Source organism: Nicotiana tomentosiformis, chromosome 1, assembly GCF_000390325.3.
Source record: "Nicotiana tomentosiformis chromosome 1, ASM39032v3, whole genome shotgun sequence".
Classification (NCBI taxonomy): Eukaryota; Viridiplantae; Streptophyta; class Magnoliopsida; order Solanales; family Solanaceae; genus Nicotiana; species Nicotiana tomentosiformis.
Window position 1 is genome coordinate 118,473,773 of NC_090812.1, and position 19,905 is coordinate 118,493,677.

Genomic DNA, 19,905 nt, shown 5'->3' on the forward strand with positions numbered 1-19,905 from the left:
ATAGCTTCACCAGGAGCACTTATAAATTCTCCATCTTCATCTTCTTTGTTATGTGACCATTTGCCACCATTGTTGAGAACAAAATATTTTGCATCCAAAGGCTCTCGGGTAAGTCAGCTTGGGTTTTCTCCCATTGAGCATTTCATAGAGAGACTTCTCGAGAAGGGACCTGATCATGCACTTCTTAATCAAGTAGCAAGAAGTGTTGAATGCTTCAGACCACGAACCAGGTCCTCCATAACCGACTTATTCTGCAAATAAAAACTTGCATGGTCTAGTCGTCTGTGCCATAAATCTGCATCATCAATGACACTTAGGCATGTTATATCACCACCATTCAGTGAATCAAGGTCTACAACATAGATGTTCTTGAATCCCTTGGCGATCAATACAATTTCACCAATTTTAAGATTAGAGAAAGTGCAAGATTTGGAAGAGAACTTCACTTCATTTTTCCTTATCACAGATTTGAGACACACTCAACAAGCTATATTTCAAGTCATTTATATAGTACACATTTTCAATTGCATGGGAGAGTGTTTTGTCAATTTTGCCAACACCAAGAATATAGCCTTCTTGCCATTTCCAAAGGACACACTCCCACCTTTGAAGGCCTAGAGTGAGAGGAAATCATTCATTCTTCTAGTTTTATGCTTAGAGCAGCCGCTATCCATGTATTATTTTTTGGCTGCTACCTCTCACTCCAGCCTGCACACGAAATCAATGATTAGACTTAGGAACCCAAGCCAGCTTGGGTCCCTTATAATGATAGGATGGGCGGATCAAACTTCTTTTTGCCCATGCAGGCAACACATATTTTCTTTTCAGGGAACCAGGTTCCTCAGCAACATGCCTCTTTTCAACAAAAACTTTGTTTTTCTACAAAGACTGAATTTTAGTTTTATAAGAGTCCTTGTAATGACCCGTTTAACCACAGTGAGTGCACAACCAATTATCAGCCACAATTACATACTTGCTATCGTGATTATATGAGGTTTTAGACTTTTGGAACCCGATTCCTTGCTTGATTCCACCATTACTCTTGTACAAAGACGTTATTACATCAGAGGACCAGGTACAATTAAGTGACTTATCAAGATTATTTTTAACCATTTTCAAATCCTCATGAAGTTGTCTATTCTTTTCAAGATCAGCAACAAGACTTGTTTTAACTTTCTTAAGCTCACTTTCAAGCTCAAGTTGAGCCTCACTAGCCACTTCTTTACCCTTAGTGTTGTCCATCCATTTTTTCATTTATTGTTTCAACAAGTTATTTTCTCTTGTTACTTCTTCCACTTGTTCTTTCAAATCTACAATGAAAACTACCATATTGTCCCCCTCTTTTTCTATGTCACCAATTTCTTCTATTAAAGCATTTTTCTCATTAATGAGGCTATGATAGGCATCAATCAACACATTTGCTAAGGACATCTATTTTTTCTTTGAGTAAGTTTTTAAATTTCTTTGAACATCAAGAAAACTTACCTCATCTTCCTCCTTGTCCTCATCAGATTTGGCCATAAGTGCAAAGATTGACTCATATTCTGAAGATCCATTGTCAGCAACCATCATAGATGTATCTCCTTGGTCATCTTCACATTCAGATTCACCAGAGGAATTTCCCTAGTCAGCCAGGGCTGGCTTCACCATGTTGTCAACAACATCTCTTCTTTTGAACTTTCTATCAGAGACCTGGTTCCTCTTAGCCGCCTTTTCAGTGTTGGTTTTGTAATGCTCCTGCTTATGAAGAGAACAATCTTTAATGAAGTATCCAAGCTTTCCACACTTATGACAACAATCATTTCCTTTGAAATTCCCACTGGAACTTCCTTTCCTTGGAATCTCACCATTTTTTCGAATCATCTTTTGGAATCTTTGAGGGAGATATTCCATGTCAGATTCATCACTACTTGAATCCTTGTTAGAAGCCTTGAGAACCGGGTTCTTCTCTTTCCTGGGCTCTCTTCTTTCGAGATCCTTCTTTCTCTTCATCTCATAAGTTTTGATATTTACAATAAGCTCGTCAATAGTCAGCTTCTGCAGGTCTTTGGCTTCAGTGATAGCATTAAACTTGCTCTCGCAGGAACCTGGTAGAACACTGAGTATCTTCCGGACCATCTTGTTGGTTGGAATGATTTCACCAAGTGAATGAAGCTCATTGATTATGGAGGTGAAGCGGGTATGCATCTCTTGAATGGACTCATCCTCTTTCATTTTACAGAGTTATACTAAGTTGTAAGCATATATATTTTGGACTGCTTTACCTGAGTAGTCACTTCGTGAGCCGTTTGAAGAGCTTTCCAGATTTCATTGGGAGATTCACATGCCGAGATATAATTATACTCGTCTGGTCCAATACCACACACAAGAGTCGTCTTCGCCTTGAAGTTCTTCTCAACAGATTTTCAGTCAGCACCATTGTATTCTTTTCTTGTCTTTGGAACAGTCTTTGTTCCCTCTCCAACAGCCTTCATAGGGACAAAGGGACCATCACAAATCACATCCCAAAGCTCGGAGTCTTCAGCCATAAAGAAGTCATGCATTCTTGTTTTCCACCAACCATAGTATTGGCCGTTGAATCTTAGGTTGATTATCCTTCCTCGAACTTTGGTAGAGCAGCCATGATGAGTATCCTTTCTAGATCTAAGTGTTAACCTTTTAGAAAGAACCTGCTCTGATACCAATTGCTAGAAACTAAGAGTCCACCAAATTGTATAGAGAACCAGGTTCTCTATCAGTTCCCATAGTAAGCAATAGACTATAAAACCAAACAGTATAGGGAACCAGGTTCTCTATCTGTCCCACAGTAAATTGATAGTAAATAAAGAACACGCTATATTTACGTGGAAAACTCCTTGCTCAAGGGGTTAAAAATCACGACCTACTCTAGTAGGATTTCAACTCCACTAAACTGAGCAAACTTCAGATTACAACCTATTACAATCTTGGAATTAAACTCTTAATCCCTCATCCCTTACAATAACTATATTGCAAGCCCTTTGCAATAACTATATCACAAAGCAACAAACCTTGACTAACTCTAGTCAAGAAACTAAAACAAACAGTGATTTAAATCTATCCTACAAAGACACTTCTTGAAAGTAGTGTAGGATTACAAATGAAGAACAAAATAATAAAGACTCAACAAACCTAAGGACTTAAGATATCTTCAATCTTTGGATCTGGTCCTTGAGGTGAGCAACTTTGTTTTTGAGAGAGGTGGTGTCTAGCACTTGAGAGAATATTATCTTTTAATTTGCAAGTGATAGAGAATGAAATTCCTTGCCTCATGTTGATAATATGTGTGTGTGAGGTCATTGGGATGATGTAAGCAAATATCCGATATAAGACATGCTCCATGAAGTGACTATTGTACTGTTGCGTGTGCAATGCAACAACTTTAACAGCTGTAAGGAGTTTGACATGTACTGTGACTGGAGGAACTGATCTCTATATGTTTCCTCTACTGTTTCATATGTTGTTCCCTTAACTAATTTCATTGAGAGTTGAACCAGACATCTGACTAGTTACTCTAAAAACAAAGGAACTAATTGTTTCAAATTCCTTATCTGGTTCTCTCATGAATTTTATCAAATCATTAAAATAAAGGACACATATCTTATCACATCCCGTTAGTATGCGATTGTATTTGATGACTAGAGAAACAAATGAATGTAGAATCTTAGAGAACTACGTGTTCTTTAACAAATACGTGACTTTCAATTATTGTAGAGACAAATTTTACACACAAAAAATTGATTTTAAAATATACGCAAGACTAAAAGGACATGAAGATAATTAATTTAAAAACTTAAGGATAAATCTAGATTAAGAAAGGTATCGATATCAACTTTGTGAGGACGACAAAAACCATGGTGCTTGCCTCAAACTAATAGTAGTAAAGTAATGTTTTGTTATTCAGTCGAAGAATTATTATGTTTTAGCTCATGTCATATCCAGCTACAGAAAAAGCCTCAAACTATAATGGGAAGAAATTTTTTCGATGGCCAACATTTGCATCTCCTTTTGACATAACATTTTTAAAAAAAAAACTAAACCCAAATCCCTATAGCAGTCAAACCAAGCGAAACCTCATTAAAACCTGAACAAAGCGTTAATCAAATCAGCGAATATTATTATTAAAATACATCAACTTTCTCTTTTGATAAGAAAACTACAACAATTTTCTCAAATGAACATATGTCACAACCCCAAAATCCCATCTAAGGTAGTCGTGATGGCACCTAGTCTATAACCCTGGGTAAGCCTAACACAAAAAAAACCTAATAGAGATAACGACTAATAATATTAAATTAAACTGATAAATCTCATAATAACATAAATACGGAATGACAATCACAAAATCCCCAAAACCGGTGAAATTGAGTTATAGGCTCTAAGAGGTACACGAGAAATCTCTAAATATAATACTATTTGATGTGAAGATAAACAGTAGAAAATACAACAGTAGAAGGCGATTCCGATGCCTGCGAGCGTTAAGTAGGTATAACTTGAAGTCTCTGAAATATCTGGGTCAGCTCACCGGCGTCTGGCACGAGCAGAAATACCTGAATCTACACAAAAATATACAGAAGCGTAGCATGAGTACACCACAACGGTACCCAATAAGTATCAAGCCTGACCTCGATAAAGTAGTGACGAGGCCACGTCATGACACCTACCAGGCATAGAAACCTGAAAGGAATATCAATATAATCTAATAACGAAAAGTAAAGAAATATATGATAACAAACAAAATGACGGTGTAAGGCTAACAATGAAAGTTTACGCAATAAAGTACAACTAGGAATGAACATATAATGAGAATAACAAGTAATCAAATACAATTAAAATACAAGTAAAACGAACGAAGGAAAGACAATAATTGTTCAAATCAACAAGGTTTTTCAACATGGAATGTACAACAAGAATCACAACTAAGGTACCATAACTCATATTCACATTTCATAAGTCACAATCACAATCTTCCTTATATCGCCGCGTGAGCCTTGCATTTATTTTAAAAATATTTTTTTCAAAATAACTACATGCACTTTAGCCCCCTTATCTCACTGTGTGGCTTCAAGTAATTCCCTTTCTAGAAATATGCGTATAAATCCCACCTTATCTCGCCGCATGTGCATAAAATACCCACCCTTATACCGCCACATGCGCATCAATATCACAACATAATAATCAACTCGAACCACACGTGCTCATATGCCTCAATATTGCTAAAATCGACAATACCAATGTCATCACAACACATATCCCACAGCTCAACCACCATATGTACAAGAATCTCAATAATAACAAAATGAATGAGAAACAATTCAACAAGGAAAGATATCACAATAATCAACAACTTTAACCATAATGTGTTAATAGCTTTCACAACTACAACTTCAATAACTCAACAATGAAGGTATTCCCATGAAATGACAACTTCCAATTCAAGTACATAACATAAGCTTAACAATGAAAGGGATAGCATGAAATAACAACTATGATTAAATGCATAAGAATAACTCAACAATGTAGAGAATAGAATGTAACAACAACTACAAATAAATGCATATAAGAGTAACATTGATAATGGAAACTAGAACATGTAATAACGACTTCAAATAGGACATGTAAGAATAAACTTGACAACAATAGATAGAACAAATAATAATAACTTCAATTAAGTGCTTATAAGTGACCTAGGAGCCTAAACCGGTCAAAAACTATCTATATAACGTGTACACACTCGCCACCTTGTGTACACGTCTTTCACATAATTCAAATAATACAATCAACCCAAATCCTAAGGGGTAGTTCCTCCACATAAAGTTAGGCAAGATACTTATCTCAATAAGCCAAATCAACACTCAAAAATAGCTTTTTTTTTAAAACTCACCTTCGTACGACTTAAATCTAACCAAAAAATGACTTAATATCATCAAATAATGCAAGAGATACCATTTATAATTAATAAAGCTATGATCTTTATACAACTCTCCAAAAGGCAATAAAGTCAACCTCGAGCCCGCCCTGTCAAAATTTGGATCCATGGTTAGATCCCGACTATCCATAACCCCATAAGTCCATATATCTATTTTGTTTTCAAATCCGAGTCCAATTCGACTCTCAAATCCCAAATTTTCATTTCTCAAAACATAAAAAAAATATTCCAAAATTTATTTTAGATACTCATGAATTTGATGTTAAATCACATATATAATCATATAATATAGTTGCAAATTGATTAAAATAACTTACCCAATGGTTGTATGTGAAAATCCCCTCTCCAAATCGCCTCCTACCGAATCTAGAATTCCAAAATATGAAAAATGAGACCAAATCCCATCTTTCCAGGCCTTATATTCAGGTGCAGATTTCACAATTGCGACCCTCGGTTCGCAATTGCGAAGAATAGCTCGCAACTGCGAGACCTGAAGGCCGGGGAAATGTCACAATTGCGACATAGACCTCGCAAATGCGAAGTTTTCCCTCTTTGCAAATGCGAACACCCAGCCTATGCATTTCTTCGCAAATACGATCAAGGTATCGCAAATGCAATACCTAAGAACCCCATGCTATGATCGCAATTGTAATGATGGTGCTCGTAATTACGATAACTGGAGCACCAGCACACCAGCAACCTGGAATATGTTCAAACAAATCCGAAATATGTCCGAAATTCACCCAAGCCCTCGGGACTCCACACCAAACATCTACACAAGTCTAAAGATATCATACAAACTCGCTCGCACGATCAAAATGCAAAAATAACATCTAAAACCACGAAACGGATATGAAAACGCATGAAATTCAAAAGAAAACTCAAGAACCTCTAGAATCACAACCAATCCTATCAAACCAACTCCGAATTACATCAAATTTTGCAGATAAATTTCAAATAGAAAAATGAACCTATTTCAAGTGCCAAAATTAAAATTCGAACCCGATAGCCATAAAGTCAACTTACAGTCAAACTTATGGAAACATTTAAACCTCAAATTGCCGACTTTCGACAAACCAAGTCAAATTAACCTAAGGACCTCCAAATTTAGTAATGGGAATACGCCCAAGTCAAAAATCACGATACAAACCTATCGGGGTCATCAAAACACTATTTTGGGGTCGTTTTCACAAAAGTCAAACTTCGATCAACATTTCCAACTTATGCTTCTAAACCAAGAACCAAAGGGTCCAAATCATTCTAAAACTTCCCTGAAGAAAACTAACCATCTATGCAAGCAATAAAACCACAAATACAAACAAGAAGCTTCAAAATAGAAAACAAGTCTCAAATACACAAAACTACTGGTCGGGTCGTTACATTTTCCCCCTCTTAAAATAAATGTTCATCCTTAAACGTGCATAGAGACATACCTGAACTGCCAAAAAGGTGAGGATAACGACTCCGCATGTCATGATCGGTCTCCTGGGTCGTCTCCTCGATCGGTTGACCTCTATATTTAACCTTCACTGAAACAATGTTCTTTGACCTCAACTTCCGGACCCGCATGTCCAAAATAGCCACCGGCTCCTCAACATAAGTCAAATATTTATCCAATAGGACCGAGCCAAAATCTAATACATGTGACGGATCACCATAATAGTTCCAGATCATGGAAACATGGAACACTAGGCGAACTCCTGATAAGCTAAGTGGCAATGAAAGTCTATAGGCCACCTCACCAACTCTCTCAAGGATCTCAAATGGAATAATATTGATGGTAGGATATAATATCGTGTTTTAGTCGCTTATTGCACTCTAATTTACTACACATTTATTGTGTTTGAGCTTTAATCGCTAGTGTTTTGTACTTATTGTATATTTTATGCCTAAGTGAGTGGGGCTGCATCAGCTCGCCTACCCTCCTTATAAGCCTTCCACCACCGATACACTGCTCCTGGCAACTGAAATGTAGTAAAGGCAACTCCACTCACCTCCACAATACCTATGGTGCGAAGAATACAGTGGCACTTGTCTATAAAACCCTACACATCTTGAGTAACTGCACCACTGAAAGTAGGAGGATCATATGTCTTAAACCTCTCAAGCCTCCCCTGATCTTCCTCAGATGCCTTTGTCCTGACCTCAGGTTGAACCTAAATAACGGGCTGTGCTTGCATGATACCCAGAACCTGATCAATATGGACTCGTTGTTCTAGAGGCCACAGGAGTCTGAGGTCCTCCTCTATTCTGAGACGTAGGTGGTGCAACGAGGATCAATCTCGCCTTAGCTAAAGTACCGAATATGCTCAAGAAGTGTGTTAGGGTATCTTGGAGTTTAGGGGTAGCAATAGGCACCTCGAGTGCATGTCCCCCAACCGGAGCTACTAGTGGCGCCCTAGTCGCTGCTCAGGCAGGTGCTCTAGCTGCAACACGTACCCCTCCTTGACCTCTACCTCTACCTCGGCCCCGGCCTCTCGCAGTTCTAGAAGGGGATGTGGGTGTCTGATCATCTGATCCAGCAGTGTGTGTCTGATCATCTGATCTAGCAGTATGTGTCCTCACCATCTCTGAGAGAATTGAAAAACAAAGACTCAAATCTCGAAATCAACAAATCTGCATGATAAGGAATCAAAGAAGTGAAAATTTTTTAATAGTTCTGTAACTTATCGAAGATAATTAAAGACATCTCTGTACCGATCCACAAGACTCTACTACACTTATTTATGACTCATAGCACCTGTGAACCTAGATCTCTGATACCAACACGACCCCAAAATCCCACTTGAGGTAGTCATGATGACACCTAGTCTCTAAGACTAAGTAAGCCTAACACACAAAGAGAACTTAACAAAGAATACGACTAAGAATATTAAATTAAACTAATAAATCTCATAATAACATCAATACGAAATGACAATCACAAAATTCCCAAAATCGATGAAATTAAGTTATAACCTCTAAGAAGTACACTAGAAATCTCTAAATACAATACTGTTTGATGTGAAGATAAACAGTAGAAAAGATAATAGTAGAAGGTGACTCCGAGGCTTGCGAGCATCAAGAAAGTATACCTTGAAGTCTCTGAAATATCTGGGTCAGCTCACTTGCGTCTGACACGAGCAGAAGTACCTGGATCTGCTAAAAAATGTGCAGAAGTGTAGCATGAGTTCACTACAAATGGTACCCATCACCGAATCTTATTTGAATCATCATTTGTCAGGACTCTTTGGCGTAAGTTCCTTGGCTTGGACGGGGGGAGTACGTTCGGTGAAATAATTTCTTAGATGTATTACCGCATCCCCAAGGGTTAGGCCCACTTTTTACAGGTCAATGGAATCTTTATGCTCAAAACCCCGATTCAAGTAATCATTTATTTAGTACCCTGCCATAGGGACGGGAACTGCCATTCTAACTCTTCTCGGGAGGGATTCCATCCACAAACACAAAATATATGGCTGACTGATATTGCCCATCCCTATTTAGCTATTACATTTATTTTTCTCGTTGCTGGTCATATGTATAGAATCAATTTCATAATTGGGCATAGTATGAAAGATCTTTTAGATGCACATATTCCCCCATCAAGCCTAACCTTGGTAGAGTAGTGAAGAGGTCAGGTCATGATACCTACTAGACATAGAAACCTTAACAGAATATCAATATAATCTAATAACGGAAAGTAAAAAATATATGACAACTAACAGAATGATGATGTAAGGCTAACAATGGAAGTTTAGGCAATAAAGTACAACAATGAATGAACATATGATGAGAACAACACGTGATCAAATACAATCAAAATACAAGTAATATGAATGAAGGAAAGACAATAATCGTCCAAATCAACAAGGCTTTTCAACATGGAATGTACAATAAGAATCACAACCGAGGTACCACACCTCATATTCACATTTCACAAACAACAATTGCAATCTTCCTTATATCACTGCGTGAGCCTTGCATTTTTTTTAAAAATATTTTTTCCAAAATAGCTACACGCGCTTTAGCCCCTTATCTCACCGTGTGGCTTCAAGTAATTCCCTTATTAGCAACATGTGTATAATCTCACCTTATCTCGCTGCATGCACATCAATACCCACCCTTATGTGGTGCTACAGATTTGGTGCAGGATGATTCTCCCTGCTATTATCATCGCCTTGTGAAAGGGTGTTCTATCGTTTCAGTCTAGTATTAGTGCTGCCTACGGTTTCGTGGCATTGTTATCACATAATCTTGGTGTACTGGTAGGGTGCTTATTTATGTGTCGAGGTAGTGAATGACTCGAAAGGAGGATTTCTCGGTTCATGGTTTAGAGGTTTGGAATTTTGTTCCAGCGGAGAAAAGCCAATTGGACTATGGATGTTCGGGCCTTAGTTGACGGACTAGCGAGACTTGATATTTTTGAATGTGGTAGAATTATCATTTTTGATGTGGTGTCTTCGTCCTTGTTGAAACTTATTAAGGCTCATCGGTGTTATGGTCTCCCTTGAATTTCCTTCGAGGCAGGGTGATGTGGAATGATGCCTAAGCAGCGGTTATCAGAGATGGTGTTGTATGATGGCTTCGGAGTCGAATAGGTGTTTCTAATATTAATGTCTCGAGGGAGATAATCTTTATGGAGGTTTAGAATTGGTAGCAATTTATTAGTTCGGGTGTTATAGAGATGGATTATGATTGAAGGTAGTATTTGGGCAGCGAAAGATAAGGAAGAACATGGTGGGAGGTGTCTCGGGAGGTTGAATTGCTAGAGGTCGAGAAGTTCGCTTCGGAAGATGGTTAACTTAGAGTGGGAATGTTAGCGAAACGTATGGATTTTGTGGTAGGATGGCCACATGCTTCCAAAAAGCTTGGTGTGATTATGGTCATGGTGAAGAGAGACTAAGCCTGTGTATTTCATTTGAGAAGGTAGCTTTGTCCTTAGGAAGTTTTAATATGATGGAAAGAGTTTTCTTGGGATGTAATATGACTTCGACTTTTAGATGTATCACTGAACCTTTATTTGATGTCGATAGGAATGAGCGGGTGCTTTTTGGTGGGCGAGCGTGAGCTCAAGAGGATTAACTGATTTCGTGATGGTTGTAATCAGGGCAATATCGTTGGAATATATTGATATGGGGTTGCACAAGTGGGCTATCTCTTGTGAAGAGTTAGGAATTGCGTGATTCCTAGTAAAGGTCCTCTGAAGAACCTTATTGTTTTCCAACATGAAGTATGTACTACCATGTAAGTTGGGGTCGCTTGAATAAGATGGTGTAGTGGTCATGAGGTCGAGTGTGTATTTGGAGATGATAATTCTAGTTATGTTATGCTTGTTCTAACAAGATATTGCGAAGAATTTGGCGGGTAACGGTGAGAGCTCATTGTAAGTGAGGGGGAGGAGTTATTGCGGGTTTTGGATTTATGTGATTGCAGCTTAAAGCTAAGCGGGGGAGACAACCGTCTATGATTGGGTCGCATGGTTGTGCCTTGGCAGTATCGAGTTATCGGTGCATTTGTAGATTAGTTATGACTAAGGAAAGAAAATATCAAGGGTAATTCAGGAAAGGAATTTGATGTATATGTGCTACATTCACCTTATCGATTCATGTGCCGATGTTGGGATGACTCAGAGTTTATGCTTCTTGTGGATGTGGTGTGCAAGGAAAAGAATTCATCTTATTGTTTCCTTGGAAGTGTTCATGTGCTAGCAGAGCACTAGAGTTTGGCTATATTCGGGGCTAGGTCATAGTGGGTGACTCTCAACAATGGTCCTAGTGGGTTCAAGAATTAAAGCGCGGTGTCTAAGGATTTTGGGTTCGTTATGTGGCTGAGGACTGGGTTTTGGCAACAGAGTGTAAAGAACACTTGGGGAATTTCTATGTTATCATCAGGCCTACAGTGCAGTGTTAGAGGAAAAACTTTGGATTGGTAGAAGTTCTTTCAGAACAGGTGTATCAGTTGGAGATACTTTGAGTGCACGAGGAGGGTATGAGATGGATGATGGGTATTGAGACGATGTGGTCTCGTGATTTGGGGTCACTCGGGATGAGTGTTGTCTAGGGTTCGTTATGTGTTTGAATAAAACCATTATTTCAAAGGCTAGTCAAATAAGCAAATTGGAAGAAGTTGAGCCAGTTTGTAATGGTTTAAATTAGCATGGTGTTGGAAATGATCAGTTCCTTCGGTGTGTTAAGTTATATAGGTAATTTGTGGTTGTACGTGCGGGCTTGACAGTCACCATAATTTGACTTATTTGGAGGTATTTGATTTTTATGGCCTTGATATGTGTAAATGGATCCCGAAAGAGTTATAGCAGTCTAGACTTCAACTTGAGGGTTGCATTCTCGGCGGTTTTGGGAATTCGGTTGCATGTTGCGATTGTTCTTCCAGGATTAGTTGGGTGAAAGGGGTTCTAGTTGATGAAGTGATTTTCTACTGGTGGTTCAATGGTTATGATGAAATTATTTTCCTCTCGCATAGCGGCATGATTGATGCAGTGAGCGATATGGAAATTTGAAGTTGAGGATCAGGGTTGCAGTTCTGTTTTGATAGGAATGTCACGAGCTCGGAGGAGCGGGGGAAGAATCCAAATGTTCAAAGTAAGCTGGAATTATCTTAATGTCAGGTTGAGGATGGTGTTCTGAGGAAGAGGCATTGTGTATTGGTTTGTGGATTCTTAATTGGCATTACAGAAATAATAGGATTGGTGGCCATAGATGTGTTGATTTTGCTACCTGGTGCGGTAGGCTATGGTAGTAACCTCCACGGGATGATTCTGTAAGTGTGACGTGTTGGTTATTTAAGTGGTAAAGACTGAAAGCGGGTATAAAGATTCTGGTACTATCATTGATTGGAGAATTTATGTCTGAGGGATGCTCTATTCCTTTGGTTGTGGACTGTGGAAGTTTGTTCCAGATTGGACAGCTGCTTGAATGTATCATGAATAGGGTCATTGTGGATCTTTGAAGGGTTATTGTCCCGGTATGGGATGAACAGAATCGTTTGGAGCTCCGTTGGTAGATCTAGTGTGAATGTATGCTCTGCATCAGGTCGAATGTGTTCATCCAACATAGCATTGCTTATGGGTGATTCTTCGGGCGTAGTGGATGATATTCCTAACATCGTCTATTTCAGGCGCTACTCTTTTATGCCATATGTGTGGTGAGGCGACTTTGATTATTCACTCATGTGTTGTGATCCGGCATAGCTTGTGGTATTATATGAGCGAGATGGCGCTCGAGATATCGGTTATTTGATGCACCTTAGTCGAGCTTGTCTTTAGTATTGCATGGTACTATCCGGCGTGCTTGTGGTCGATATTCGGGAATTTTGGGGGTAAGAGCAGTTTGGCTCGGTAGGTACTTCCTTATTGATGATTATGTATAGATTGGGTGGCACGCTGCCACGGGTATCATGAGTGGTACGGGTTTCACGCCGTAACGGTGAGATGTTGAGTATGGTTCTTTATGCTTATTTTGTGTGCCTTGTTTCTCATCTCTAATATAGGTTCGTAGCATCGGTTTGGCCGTTTTATTCTCATCGGTGCATTATGTGATTTTATCATGGGTGTATGATCATATTTGGTACAACGGGCTGAGATTGATACAGTATTTGTATGTTATAATCAGGTCTCACAGAGAATTCCGGATGCTGGAGTTTGGTTCTAAGGATTGTGGGCTAAGGTAGTAGGAAAGATCTTCAGTGTGGCTCGACCAAATGTGCTCACATAGGTTGTGGTGGCACAAGTAGTTGCACGAGGTATTAAACAATGATTTTGGAAAACTCCACAGCAGTTATTGGCACGTTCGAGGACGAACATATGTTTAAGTGGGGGAGAATGTAACGACCCGACCGGTATTTTTTAGCTCTAGCATGTCGTTCGGTGGTTTGAGCCCTTGAATAGCTTCACTTCATGTTTTATGACTTGTACGCGTGGTCGGAATTGAATTTCGGGAAATTCGGAGTTGATTCGGAAGGAAAATTCTTAATCTGGAAGCTTTAAGTTGGAAGAGTTAACCAAGGTTTCACTTTTGAGTAAAACGACCTCAAAATCAGGATTTGAAGATTCCCATAGGTTTGTATGATGATTTTGGACTTGGGCATATGTTCAGGTTGAGTATCGGATGTTCCGGGAGCGTTTCGACGCCTAATGTGGAAAGTTGGCATTTTGAGGGTTTTAGAATTTCTTAAGTTTGATTTGAAGTGGACTTTGGTGCTATCGATGTCCGTTTAGGATTTCGAGCCTTGGAATAGGTTCATATTGTGATTTGTGACTTGTACATGAAATTTGGCGTCATTCAGGAATGTCTAAGTGGGATTCGGACAAGTTCGACGAAGTTTGGAAGTTTGAAAGCTGAAAGAATGACAGCACAAGGTTTCCTACTCCTAAAAAAATAAAAATTAACTACATCCGGTTCAAACAAAACCCTTGGAAAAGAACCGCGGAATAAAGAAAGACCAATGGGGAATTATTACACTACCTACAAAAGAAAATCTTTTTGTCTTTTTCCTTCGACTTAAATCACTTAAGAAATGTGTTGATGATATCCATTCGTGAAAAATCGAAAATTTTAAATTTTCATGCTTTTTTCTCTAACTAATACAACTAACAAAGAGAGAACTACTATACATACATACATACATACAACATATCCCCCACCCCACACTTTAAGTTGTGGCATGTCCCCATGACACACAATTAAAAAAAGTACAAGGTAGAGAAAACTTCCCTGAATATCTAGTCGGGGTCTGAGTCAAAGTCGGGCTCCATTCCTTGCCTTCGAACTAATGCACACCTCCATGCAGACAGCTTTTTCTCAGCCTTTTTCGGGTACACTCCATACTTATCTTTCTCGCTCAGTGCAGCCTTCTCTTTTGAGCCCTTCACTTTCCACCCAACACTTGCAGCTGGTTTTTCTTTTTGTGCCCCCTTTACTACATTCATCTCAAATGTCACAGTCTCCTCACCCACTCTAAGCATGAGTTTTCTCTTGTGTATATCCAATATTGATCTACCCATCGCTAAGAATGGTCCTCCTAGGATGAGGGGGACCTCCTTGTTTTTCCCCATTTTCACCACTATAAAATCCACAGGAAATACAAACTTATCCAACCAAACTAACATTTCTTCCACTATCCCCTCAAGTATTAAAGTCATTTGGTCCACCAGCTGCAAAGATATTGGTACTGACCTTATCTCTCCAATCTCCTTATCCAGTTTCCTGTAAATAGATAGAGGCATTAAGTTAATTGAGGCACCAGAATCACATAAAGATTCATCAAAATTGATAGTTCCTAATGAGCAAGGTATAGTAAAACTCCCTGGATCTCCACACTTTTGTGGGAGATTGTTTTGCAATATCACACTGCAATGCTCTGTGAGCGTAACCACTGAGGTCTCCTTGATTTTCCTCTTATTTGTAAGTATCTCCTTCAAGAATTCGGTATAAGCAGGCATTTGTGAGAGCACTTCTATAAATGGTAAGTTCACATGAACCTTTTTCAGCACATCCAGAAATCTCCCAAACTGCTTGTCCAGCTTTTCTCTATATAGCTTTGTGGGAATGGTAAAACAAGCATATGCTCGCTCTCATCATGTTCCTACATTCTTGATGTTTCTCCCTTCTCCTTTTTCTCAACTTTCATCGAGCCTTTCTTCCTTTTATCAACATCACCTTCCAGCTGCTCCCCACTTTCGCTTTCAAGTTCCACATCATTTTTGATCGGGGTGGGATGTTTCAACACTTGCCCACTTTTCAGAGTTACAACATTCATTGTTTCTTTGGGATTTCTCTCAATATCAGCTGGCAAAGTTTCTGGAGCCCTCTCAGATAATATTGTTGTAATCTATCCCACTTGTCTTTCCAAGTCTCGAAAACTAGTGCCCAATTCTTTGATAGTTGCTCTATGGGCGTCCAGCCTCTCATCAGTTTTTAGAATGAAGGCCTTCATGAGATCTTCTATGCCGGACTAAATGGGCTGTTGAGGCTGAAATTGCTGCCTATGCTGATTCATAAAGCCAGGAGCTCCTTGTCCCTAGGGTCTAGGGTTGTTTTGTTGCCATGCATTCGCAGTACCCCCAAGTGAACTCAATGAAAAACTAGGGTGCCTCTAACCCATTGCATTATAATTTCCCATATGATTCACTTTCTCAGTTGAGGCTTGATACTCATGAGAAAGGTATCCTCTTCCACATATATCACAAGCTGCATGAGGCTCATTTTGCATCGAGGCTAAGGTCAGCTTTCGTATTTCCTTAGCTGTAGTATTAAGATGTACCTGCATAGATGTATTAGCATCAACTTGGTGAACACCAGTTGATCTTCTTCTTCCAGCACTCTCAGAGGGCCACTGATTTGCATCTTCAGACAACTCATCAAGAATTGTAACTATCTCCTCTGGAGTCTTCTTCATCAAAGGGCCTCCCACTGCATTTCTCAATGTTCTATGTGAGGCCGGTGTCAATCCTTCCCAAAAATCATGGAGTTGCATCCAGAGTTCAATTCCACTACGTTGACACTTTCTAACTATGTTCTTAAACCTCTCCCATGCTTCAAAAATAGTTTCAGTCTCTTTCTGGCAGAAGTTATGGATTTCTCTTCTAATCTTACCCGTCTTAGTCGAGGAGAAATATTTATCAAGGAATTTTCTGGTCATCTCCTCCCATATTCTGATCGAGTCACCGGGCAAGCTTCGAAGCCTCTCCTTAGCATCATATTTAAGTGAAAAGGGGAATGCCCTTAAGTACATTGCATCTTATGACACCCCATTGTATTAAAAGGTGTTCCTAATCTCCTCAAAGTCCAATAGATGAGTGTTTGGATTTTCGTTTGGCTTCCCTCAGAAGACATAGCTATTCTGAAGGGTTTGAAGCAACCCTTGCTTCAACTCGAAATTGTTTTCTACAATTGGAGGTGGTCTAGCACTGGATAATCGTTGATTGTAGACCGGTCTAGCATAATCGCCAAGTGGTCTCCCAGGACTGGGAGCTATATTTCCAAACTGGTCTGCAGCCAAGAGTTGATGTTGATTAAGTATGTGACCCCTCTCTTCTTCATAGATATTCTTTGCATCTCTAATAGCTGCTTTCTCAGTATCCCGTGCTTCGTTGGGCTACTTCTCTCGCAACCAATTTTACATTATCCTTACCGTTTCCAGCCATAAGTTCCTTGATTAAGGATTGACCAATCTTTTCTGATGTCTCGGTGAGATTTCTTTCCTTTCGCAGTTGTCGCAGTTGTTTTTCTATCTCTAGTTCGTATGGTAGCACTTCCTTCGCAGAAGTTCTAGTCATGCACCACTCTGAACCTGTAACCTGCGCACAGTCAAAGAATACCAAACGTAGAAAGAGAAAAATAAAAGAAAAGAAAAAGAAAAATTCCTGAATAAGCACTATAAACTATTTCAAACACTATTGATTGCCAATCATCGGCAATGGTGCAAAAATTTGACGAGTTCAAAATACACACATAAATTATGCTCGCTAATCAAATATAGTATAGTATAATATCTTATCCATAAGGATTGGATTTAAATAGTATTCTCGTAGTTTATAGTTTAGTTGCTATCCAGGAGAATCAACAATTGAGATTTATAAGATGTCTAAAAAAAAATAACTAAGAATATAAAGCTATTGACTAATGATAATAGAAGAAAGGAATAAGCAAAGAAGGTTATCAATGGGAGAAGATAGGGTTTTGATAGGATAGGTGCAAGATAATTGTTTGGGATCTAACTCTAGATAATTCACTTATAATGTTCAAGTGAGACTCTTGAATTCACTCAATTATCAGTTCAAACGTTAGGCAAAACTCCCCTCTCGATTAAGTCTTAACCTCACAAGATGAACCAATTTAAGCACGTGAAAATATGCAAGAATGCGTAGTGGATTGGTCTTTAGGAGAACCTCTCTCGATTATCCTCCTAACTAGGTTTAATCAATGACTCAACTAGCCTCTTTCGATTACTAAGAAGAATTAATGAACTCAACCAATAAATCTTCCAAAAACGCTTCAATACAAAAAACTAGATTTATAATCTACAAACAATCATAAGTACACCAAATCCATCAAACCCTAAAGAGAACTACTCCATAGACATGGAACAATTCATCAAAAATATAATAAAAGTATAGGAAAACATAAATTTGATCCAAACTCGGGTCTTGAGTGAGGAAGGAATACTGAAATCCTTGTGCTCGTATTCTTCCAACTCCTCCTTAGCCTCCATAGGTCGAATATGTGTCAAAAGTCTACAAGTAGGTCGGGCCCAGACGAAACTACCTTCTCCTAGCCGAAATAGGATTTTTACTCTGTAAACTTTGCATAGGCGCGCCGCATGGGGCGACGTGCCATGCGGGACATTAGTGGGGAATTAAAGAGAGCTAGTTCTGATAGTCAGTAGAGAATTGCATAGCCACGGTGCCCCACGCGCCGCGGCAGTGAGGATATCTCAGAGTACGGATTTTTCTTGTGTTTTGACATCTAGACTTGGTCTTCGACCCCCGAACACGATCCTGGCTTAATCCCTTGGGCTTTTACCCAGACTTCAAAGCTCAAAATCACTCGAATTCATTCCATAACATCTACAAAGCTTGGAATCACTCTTACAAGGCATAAAACACAGAATAAGTGCGAAGCACTATCAATTAAAGCTCAAAACAAATAAAGTACAGTAAAATAGAATACAATAAATGACTAAAACACAAGATTATAGCCTACCATCAATTTTGTGTAGCCAAGTGTGGAAAGACCTTCTGAAAGGGGAGGTGAGGCGCACGAGATGGTGGCAAAAGATCCAATTGGATTCCAACATGAATTTGGCAAAATCGGTTCTTGTTGGATGGTGGAAGATAAAAGCTTGGTTAAATTCTTTGTTATTGAACCTTTGGGCTATTTTGATTGTTATTTTCTGGTTTATGACATGGGAAACCCTAAAGCCATTGCTAAGTTGGAACCATTGCATAAAGGAATACAAGGTGATGATGTTTTATTGATAAATAAGTCTAAGTACGGTATGTATAATTAGTTTATTCGAATTCTTGGAATTTCTAGAACACCGAAGGTAATTTTGGAGGTAATGAACTATACTCTTAATTCTTATATTGGTGACTTTATTATTTTTATCGATGATGATATTTTAATACATATCAAGTCATTAACTGTAATATGTAAGTTCAAATGCAAGAGTAATTTGCCTCCATTTGAAATTGAGTATGATATAGATGATTATGAATTCCAACTTGGTATAATAAGGCATGAAATGTATGAGAAAAGGCTTGTGAATGATTTAATATTTCTTCTTCTCTTATTCAAGTATCTAGTGAACTTTCATGTGATAAATTGCTAGAACATGCTTTTTGTTGTGTGATGGGGAGTCATTATTTAAGTCACATTGATTGTGAGCTTGTAAAAGTATTTTCTACTATTAAAGAGGATATGCATGATTATTGTGATGCTTGTGATCAAGTACTCTTTCATGAACCTATCTATGACTCTTTCTGTGATAGTTTGGAAAATTGTTTAGAATTTATTGATGTTGGAAATATTATTGGGGAGAGTTATAATCATGATCTTAAAAGTATTGAAACTTTTACTTTGGGAATTATGGGTTCTTCTAACCTTCTTGAGAATTTGTGTGCTTCTTTGAATAGCCTTCATGTAGAAGAATCCATGGAATTTGTAATTGTAGATACTTGGCTATATCATAAAAGTGTCTTATTTGATAAATATGGTAGAGATACTTGTATTAAATGGATATGTGGTCAAGCTTTTGTAATTTATTTGTCATGCACATTTTTGGACGACCTTATCGACAAGATCAAATTGCAAGTTCCCTTGCATAGTGCATTTAAGAGAGGTTTTTATTGTACTAATCTATGTAGGCATAAATTTTATTAGAATGATGATGTCCATATGCTTTATAAGGGAGTATTTACACATATTAGGCTTAATTGGATTAAGTAGACACATGGCACC

General features: G+C 38.5%; 2 protein-coding genes and 1 non-coding gene across 3 annotated transcripts; 1 reads left to right on the forward strand and 2 right to left on the reverse strand.

The window, feature by feature from the left end:
* Positions 1-1,254: 1,254 nt before the first annotated feature.
* LOC138908986 (uncharacterized) lies at positions 1,255-2,214 on the reverse strand. The gene is made up of 3 exons (XM_070199878.1): positions 1,693-2,214; positions 1,486-1,623; positions 1,255-1,431 (listed from the first exon to the last, which is right to left on the reverse strand). The coding sequence occupies exons 1-3, from the start codon at positions 2,212-2,214 to the stop codon at positions 1,255-1,257; spliced, it is 837 nt and encodes a 278-aa protein (XP_070055979.1).
* A 191-nt stretch (positions 2,215-2,405) lies between these two features.
* LOC138908988 (uncharacterized) lies at positions 2,406-15,703 on the reverse strand. Its single transcript, XM_070199879.1, has 6 exons — positions 15,534-15,703; positions 14,725-15,474; positions 4,683-4,695; positions 4,569-4,574; positions 2,724-2,796; positions 2,406-2,674 (listed from the first exon to the last, which is right to left on the reverse strand). Exons 1-6 carry the CDS (start codon positions 15,701-15,703, stop codon positions 2,406-2,408), a joined length of 1,281 nt encoding a protein of 426 aa, XP_070055980.1.
* Positions 15,704-16,430: 727 nt separating this feature from the next.
* Positions 16,431-16,537, forward strand: LOC117277049 (small nucleolar RNA R71). The gene has a single exon (XR_004507317.2). It is a non-coding gene; the product is annotated as a small nucleolar RNA R71 (small nucleolar RNA).
* The last annotated feature ends 3,368 nt before the right edge of the window (positions 16,538-19,905 follow it).

Coding starts and splice junctions, on each gene's coding strand:
- LOC138908986 (XM_070199878.1), bottom strand. CDS start 2,214: ATGAAAGAGGATGAGTCCATTCAAGAGATGCATACCCGCTTCACCTCC. Junction 1,624..1,692: donor AGGCGGCTAAGAGGAACCAG/GTCTCTGATAGA, acceptor CTGGCTGACTAG/GGAAATTCCTCTGGTGAATC. Junction 1,432..1,485: donor AGGACAAGGAGGAAGATGAG/GTAAGTTTTCTT, acceptor AAGAAAAAATAG/ATGTCCTTAGCAAATGTGTT.
- LOC138908988 (XM_070199879.1), bottom strand. CDS start 15,703: ATGAATGTTGTAACTCTGAAAAGTGGGCAAGTGTTGAAACATCCCACC. Junction 15,475..15,533: donor AAGGGAGAAACATCAAGAAT/GTAGGAACATGA, acceptor AAAGCTATATAG/AGAAAAGCTGGACAAGCAGT. Junction 2,675..2,723: donor GGGAACTGATAGAGAACCTG/GTTCTCTATACA, acceptor AATTGGTATCAG/AGCAGGTTCTTTCTAAAAGG.